The sequence below is a fragment of the Callionymus lyra genome, chromosome 6 (genome assembly GCF_982586985.1).
Source record: "Callionymus lyra chromosome 6, fCalLyr1.hap1.1, whole genome shotgun sequence".
Taxonomy (NCBI): domain Eukaryota; kingdom Metazoa; phylum Chordata; class Actinopteri; order Syngnathiformes; family Callionymidae; genus Callionymus; species Callionymus lyra.
In genome coordinates, this window is record NC_141823.1 from 12,280,723 (window position 1) to 12,288,833 (window position 8,111).

Consider the following 8,111-nt stretch of genomic DNA (forward strand, 5'->3'; position numbering starts at 1 on the left):
CTGGTCCAAAACAAAAACAGAGAGTGACAGTTAGGAAAAATACTTCCGTTTAAGGAAGAAACAGAAACATAAAATCTTGGGGATCATTTTGATTTGCTCGTTTACATCAGTCTTTCTCTCCGCCTGTTAAAAGTTATTTCTATCATTCTTCTTTTGACGTTAATTACTATTGTTCTGTTTTAAACTACATTTGTTTTTTGTTTTGTTTTTTATGTTGAATTGCTGAAGTATCAACCAGATTTTGTAAACTTCTACATAAAACCCTGTAACTCTTACATTCTCTGGCTTTTCCAAAGACACATACCAGCAGATTACATTCCTTAAAACCCTAACAGGAGCCAAGGTCTCTAACAGACATGTCCATTATGTTAAACTTTACCACCCTGTTACGTTTTTTCACCTTTGATTAAATGTAAGATGAATGTTGTACTTTCTAGATCAGTGCTAGCTGCTGTTATTTTGAGGCTATATTTACTGATCCAAATAGTTTTTCTCAGGGTTAATTTGCAGATTAAAATGTAGCTTCTCTAACTGTCCAATCAATAAATTAATCCTAATTTTATAATAAATGGAGGTTATTTTCCAAGAGAAACTGTAATGTTAAATGTTAAAATAAATGGTACTGTGTCTTAAATTAATTAAAATGTGGTAGAAATAAAAAGAAATATTGCTTTATAAAAAGTCCTCAAAATATTGAAAATATGTATGACTGGAAAAGTTATTTTTGCAGGTCACCTATCTTTTTCTATAATTGAATTGTCTCTGAGATAAACAAAACGCACACAAAAAAAAGCAGCAATACACCAGATGAGCTATATTTCTTCAATTTATTTTGGAAAAATATTGCTGTTTTCCAGTAATAAAAACGACAGGCTGTGTACATACGACAGCTTTCTTAAATACAACACAGTCACAGTGGTCTCAAGTGCCTAACACATACACACACACACACACTTCCTCACATACATACATACATTATCTGCCAAATATTATCGATCCAGCTTAAATTATAACATGTTCAACAATGAAAAAACATCAAATAACATAATTAAATTAAAAGTATACAACTTTAGATAACAAATAAAATTAAAACATGAATTCAATGATCCAAAAGGAGGCGGGGCGATGGTGTCCTACAATTGGCTAATAGTGGAAGATGTGTGCGACGAAGGAAGCGGGGTCACCTCCTCTGCTCACATACACACACTCAAAAACACTCATAGACACACACACCTCCATAGTGCAATGAGGTCTTGGCAGTTAAGACTATTCCTCGGTAGCTTGAGATCAGTTTCATAGTTTCAGAACACATCAAGCATTCGAGGAGGAGGGGAAGTAGGAGGCTTCTTTCTAAATACAAAACCAAAGGAAAGTCTAAAACAGGACGCACAACAACATACAAATTCATCTAAAGTGAATAACATTTGGTTTGATTGGTTTTTTTTTTTTTTTTTTTTCTTTTTTAGACTTTCCCATTGTTTGTTCTGTCGTCGTGAATGTTTTACAGCTCAACACTGTTCCGCGTCTCCAACTTCAGGGTCAGGGACCACTATGGCCCAACAGGATCCACGTCGGATCGATCTGCAGTCGCTTCTGGAGTCTTCAGCGCTCGACTCTGCTGAGAACCAGCTCAGCTCACTGTGGTTCCGTCAGTGCGGCGGAACCCGACATGTTCTCATACTTTTTTTTTTGAAACTTGAATAAAATGTTTCATAACGAAGGGCATGAGAAGCAAATCCTCGTTTCCACAGCACTGAAAAGAACCGTCCAATAACTTTGACGGAAAAAACCCACAGCGTGTATAATTAGTACTACAACAGTACTTTAAAAAAAAAAAAAAAGTTCTCAGTACTCCAATGGTACTACACATTTAATTCAATCAGTACACAAAGGTACTACATCCGTAAAAATCCATCGGCTGTTGATCAGGAGTCCGACAGAATTGACGAGAGTCATCACCAGACCTACGTCCGTCTAAATTCACCCGTAGTACTACTGTAGTACCAAGTCCATGCCAATCAGTGCTGACTCCGTGCTGGCTGAGTAGCACCTTGGCTCGAAGTCCTCTGGCAAATTCCAGGGAACAGCAGCAAACAGCAGGAGTAAAACCTCCCGAGACAGGCTGAGCTCTACTGCTCAGGGCTGGTCGTGACCTAAAACCAGAGCATTCTGGTCTCTTGTGGTCCGTCAGGTATTATACCTGCGAAGAAAGTAACGGTTAAGAACTTGTTTTTACATCTGGCTCATATAAAAGTCTGTTTTTCAAGTCAACTGGTCTCACCTCTGTTGCGATGATACATTCATCCTTGTGGTCCGAGAGGACGTAGACCGACTGGTATTTGGTGTCGGAGGTACACGGGTACCTGCCGGAGCTGTTGTATGAGACGTCGCTGGATGACCGGTACTTGTCCTCGCTGCTTGATTGACATTTGAGATCATCCGCGGACTCGTATTTAGAGTCGCACGCCGCTTGATGGTTGAGGTCGACGGAGGACTCGTACTGGAGTTTGCTGCAGCTCGCCGACTCCTGTAGGTGCTTCTTTTCTGAGGCGTCACTGCGAGGAGAAAAATAAGGGATTATTAACAACTGGTCACGGAAGGATTAGGATAAAACTGTTGAAATGGACTGATGTGTACCTGCTTCGTCTCTTTCTGTATCTCTCTTCAGCGTCGGATTCTTCCAGCATTTCACATTTGACCTCCGGCTCGTACTGCTCTTCCTCCTTGCACAGCATCATCTCCTCCGACCGCAGCTCATGCACCAGGTTGTACTCCACGCTAGAGTAGCGGGACTTGAAGCCGTGCTTCTCCGGTCCGTTCAGTCCGTTAACTCCACTGATCCCGCTCAGACCGCCGATGGAACCCGTCAGCTCCGAGTGATAATCCACCTTTTTGTTCGTATTTTTCACCGACGTGGACATCACGGCGCCCGGGTCCTTGTCGCCGCGCAGGAAGTTGTTGGTGGTGGTCAGATTGTTCATGGTCTCCCGGCTGTCGCTGTGAACGCCGTCCCGGTGGTGAGCGTGGCGGTCCAGGAGCTTGACGCGAACGTAGACCACTAGGACCGAGCAGCCGATCAGCATGACGAGGACGAAGAAGACGCCGGCGCACACGGCCGTCCAGGGGAACCTGCCGTCGTCGTCGTCGTTGTCTTCCGCGGCGTCGGCGCCGTCGCCCTCTCGGGAGTATCTCTTGTCCGGGCCGTCCATCACGGGCTGACCTCGGGGCGCGTCGGGGAGAAGGAACTGGCAGTTGCGTCCTCCGTAACCGGGTATGCAGGCGCAGACGTAGCGGGCGTTTCGCTCGTGGCAGGTCGCCCCGTTGTGGCAAGGATTGTGGGAGCAGCGAGAGAGAGGGGTGCTGCAGTTTTCACCAACGTACCCTGCACAACAAAATACATGTAAGTACAAGTGTCTTTATGAAGTATTACACAAAAGATGACTCATAACAATGTAGACTGAAGATAAGGTTTTTGCAAAAGGAGCAGTAAAATATTCTGAAAGAGATTTTGCTTAAATACCTGACTTTGAATCTTAGTAGATATTATATATATATGTTCTTAATAGTAAAGGTTAGTTTTTCAACTGAAGGTCTTGCAGTGCAAAAAGAATTAAAGATAACTTCAAGAAGTTCACTCCATGGAAAAAAAACAACTCGAATTCTATAAGTGGTTTCTGAAGTGATTTGAGGGCGCTCTTACCAGGCGGGCAGTTGCAGGTGTACCCTGTGGGTCCCTCCTGGCAGGTTCCACCATTATGACACGGGAAGTTCTGGCAGACTCCACTGACGCTGCCGCTGGACTCGCAGTTTTGACCCGAGAATCCGTCGGCACAACGGCAGAGATAAGAGTTCACCAGGTCTACACAATCGGCGCCTGCAGGGTGAAAACATTCTTTAGTACCCGTGTCAAAAATGTTCCTCTGAATCCAGGGTCAACTAAGGGAGGCGGACCTACCGTTCATGCAAGGGTTGGAGTCACAGTGATCGATTTTCTTCTCACAGTTGAAACCGGCGTATCCCGGCGGACACTGGCAAAAGTATCCACCTTCGGGGTTGTCTACGCATCGGCCGGCGTTGAAACATGGCCCATCTGCACAGGTGCTGGCGCTCAACTCACAGTTGCTGCCATAGAAACCAGGAGGACACATGCACTGGTAGCTGTTGTCGTGGTCCTGGAATGTCAAGAGGAGAAAAACATGAGTTTCTATTCGACACAACGATGAAGCTGAATTTTAACTTCGAGAAACAAGAGTACTCACAATGCAACTGCCTCCGTTCCGACACGGCGTTCCAGAACATTCGTTCACTTGGACCTCACAGCTGGCCCCTGTGAATCCAGGGAGACAGGAGCAGGTGTAGCTGCCTTGCCCGGTGTTGGTGCAGGTGGCGCCGTTGAGACAGGGCTTGTGATGAGTGCAGTAGTTGAGATCTGGAGGAGCGGAACAACAAAGAACGCTCAGCAAACATGTTTGTGAAACATGAACGTTGAAGGTTTTTCGAGAGGGACACTCACCCTGGTTGCAGAAGAGACCGCCCCACCCCTCTTGGCAGTTACATTGCCAGGGTTGTTGGCAGGTGCCGTGGAGGCAACCCGGGTAACGGATGCAGTCGTCGCAGTACCGGCCGCTGAAGCCCACTCGACACCTACAGACACAACGAGGTCGGTTAAGTAAAACATCAAGAGGACGGAGGTCTGGGTGAACTCGTTGGATTTCCGAACGTACTTGCACTCTCCGGGTTTGTCGCAGAAACCGTGGTCTTCGTCGCAGCCAGGTAGACAGATCGCTGCAGAGAAGATCGACTCAAGGTTAGTGATGGAGATACCGGTACGAATTCTCCACAAAATCCTGCCCGATTACGACAAACTTCACCCATAAGTTTGTCTGACTAAAAGATGCTTTCTTCAAAGGGATCCCTGAAACCTACTTTCAAAACTTTTTTGGACACCAAAGAGGAAAAAGCCAACCAGCTCCCAACATTAACATGGTTGCTCTCCAACACAAAAGCGTCGCACACAAAGCCTCCTTTCTCTCCTTGACTGAGGGTCTGAAGTCCCTTTTCTCACCCTTGGCCCCATCTCCCCTCCTCCCCCTCCTCCCTAATCCTGCTCTTCTCCCTTCCTCTTCCATCGTTTCTCTCCCCTTTTTGCTGCTGCTCCTCCTTTCCTCTTCTAAAAAATTCTCCTCTCCTCCTTCACTCCTCACTCCCCTCATCCTCCCCCAGGGCCAGCTGGTCTGTGTGGAGCTAACCACCAGACAGCTGCTCCATTGTCTCCTCTCACCGAGCAGCTGCCCCCTCCACAACAATACACAACCCCGCTTGGCCAATCACCGGCCCGTCGCACAACAATACAGGACCCCCACTTTGCCAATCGGGGAGGAGGTTTGGAGCGAGGAGGCCCCAGTGGTCTAATGGAAGGCACGCGGCGTGTGAATTACTGAGGAGCCAGTGCGGCTCATTAGAATGGAGGCCTCTGGTGCTATGGGATAACTGACTGACGCCTGTTGCACACGGGCCCCGCATTAGGAGGTGGAAATAGTCCCCCAAACAATGAGGAGAGCCAAGTGACTGTTGGAGGAAATTAACTTTCAGAAGTTGTTTTAGAAACTTCACATTGTTTGAGAATAATTAGCAAACATTCGAACCCCGAAACCCTTTGATAACTCATCGGGGTCATTAATAGCACATCCTGTCGGCGACCTCCAGTCGCAACACCCTTCATTTTTGATGAACACTCACGTTCAGTGCAGTACTGTCCCTTCCAGCCGGAGTTGCAGATGATCTCGCCGCGCTCGCCGCAGGTGAAGTGGCCGAAAGCGTCGTCTCTGGGTCGGCAGAACACCGAGCAGCCCTCGCCGTAGTAGTGCTCGTCGCACAGGAAGCGGTACGAGTAACGCAGTTCCGTCCTGCCCGAGCTCTGGATGTCTTTGGACCATTCGTCTCCCACGGTCAGGTGGCGCTGAGTGGTGATCCTGCTGATCAGTCGGTCCGGGTTGTCTGGAGAAAGATACCGATGGTTATGAATGGGTGAAGTCAGAGATAACAACAAGAAGATATCATTTATGACTAAATAGCCCCTAGATTTCAAATTATTCTAGAGATTTTTCTGATTTATTCTATAACATTGTTCTTGTTTATTATATCCTTGTTTCATAAACCTCTAAGATCAGTGACCACCTGCTCTTCCACTATCTTGACCACACATGCCTTTGATGTGCTGCGTTAACCATCATTAGAGCGCCAGTGATAAGAACGGCCATAAAGATAACAGCAGCAAATACTTGAAATGCCACCTGCTTTTAAAATACTTCATCACTAACCAAGCTCTAAATAGCAATAAAAGGCTGTAGTTTGGGGATGAATGGAAGTGTTTATAATATATTTTGTTACATTTTTATTGTCCTCTGATACAGTTTTCTCATTTACAGCTCAGGCTACCATCTGTATTAAAAGAAACATCAGTGTTTTGTGTCACACACCTGTTGCCAGGTCATCCAGGGAGTCCGTGTGCAGAGCTTCAATGATCAGTGAAAACGTGCCCTGAGGAGAAAAAAAAGATACAGAGTCAACAGCTGCTGGGGCCTTCAGGTCTCCCTCCCACTCGCCCACCATTTAGTCTCCCCAGTCTTGATTAGGGCCCCTAATAAGGGCCACTATCCCCGCTCCCCTGCACAACTATCACACTCTCGACACCAACGTAAAAAAAACAAAAACCAGGCGGAATTTCACGCTGTGCTGCCAATGATGTGCCAACACAGAGGATGTTAAATTTCCCACCACGCTTTGGGACGTTTGGTGGTGGTGGTGGTGGACCCACAACCCCCCTCCCCCCCTTCGTCTTCCTTTCACCCCCCAAACACACCCCCCTCCCGTCGCTGTCCCCCCTACCAAAGAGCACAGAACCGCGACAATAGCTGCTCTCACACGCTGCTGACAAAGACCCTCCACAAGTTTGAGGAGCATCTGCTGCGTGAACATCCATAACAATGTGGAGAAGAAGTGGTGCGTTCAAGTGACGAGAAAAAAAAAGAAAAAAGTGTCAACATACCGGCCATGTGAAGCCAAAGTTGAAGCGCACCGGGTTGGTGAAGGTGTCAGCGTTGGTCTCCGGCACCTGGAAGGAGTTGGACCCCAGCACGGGGGTCACGGCTCCGCCGTAGGTGCAGGGGGGCTCGGGGGACACGTTGGCCTGATAGTGCTTCAAACATATCCTGAAGAAGGTCTTGCACTCGCACTGCTGGTGGCCCTGCGGATGCGACGACCCTCCTCCTCCGGGGCAACAGTTGGTGTTCCCCGGGACCCCTTTCTTATTGAGGAACTCCTGCAGCTTCAGCTCGAACACTCCTGAGCCCCGAACCTGAGCACACACACACACACACACACAGTGTAAAAAAACAAAAAATGACGGCAAAAGGTGAGTGTCCGGGTGCGCGCGGGGGGCTCGAAACCTACCTGGCAGGTGAAGAGGGCGACAGCGACCACCAGTGGCAGACACAGGCATCCCATCATGATGACAGCCCTTCAAACAAGCAGCGAAAAGCTCCAGCAAGTTCTCAAACAATCATTGGGGAAAAAAAAGTGTAGCACAGACGCTCAGAAGATCCTTCTATTTTTCCCATGCGATGTAGAAAAAAAGAGAAAAATAATCCGCAACAACACAGGAATGTCCTCTTTGAAGAAAAAATCCGCAGTTAATTCCAATCACAAGTGCGCAGGAAGATGCTCTTGTTTTTGTTTGTTTGTTTCCACTTGATAATGATAAACACACACAGGAATTTAAAAAAACAAAACAAAACAACAAACTTGTGTGTCAGTGTGTCTCTCGGTGTCTGATGGGTCTCCGGCCCCGCTCAGAGTTTTATACCGGCCCACTAGGCGAGGGGTAATAAGATGCAAATGAGCCCCTCTGCTGGCTCTCCTTCCCCTCCCTTCCACAGTCACAAGTCCGCCCCGGGCCATCACAAAAGAGGAGGGGGGTGCCCACAAACTTGTCCACCACCCCCCACCACCCCACTCCCCCCCCCCTTCTCTCATCTCTTTCTCTCAAAGGGACAGACCAAATGGCTAGTGAGCTGTTAAATGTGCAACAACCCCTCGCTTCCCCTGATGCC

The 8,111-nt window shown here is 47.5% G+C and overlaps 1 protein-coding gene across 1 annotated transcript; it reads right to left on the minus strand.

Annotated features, from left to right (window-relative positions):
- Positions 1–810: 810 nt before the first annotated feature.
- dldh (dihydrolipoamide dehydrogenase) lies at positions 811–7,793 on the minus strand. The gene is made up of 12 exons (XM_087793652.1): positions 7,453–7,793; positions 7,049–7,357; positions 6,480–6,540; positions 5,740–5,997; positions 4,725–4,785; positions 4,514–4,644; positions 4,260–4,429; positions 3,956–4,172; positions 3,701–3,874; positions 2,638–3,382; positions 2,282–2,555; positions 811–2,200 (listed from the first exon to the last, which is right to left on the minus strand). The coding sequence occupies exons 1-12, from the start codon at positions 7,507–7,509 to the stop codon at positions 2,195–2,197; spliced, it is 2,463 nt and encodes an 820-aa protein (XP_087649778.1). The 5' UTR covers positions 7,510–7,793; the 3' UTR covers positions 811–2,194.
- Between the last annotated feature and the right edge of the window lie 318 nt (positions 7,794–8,111).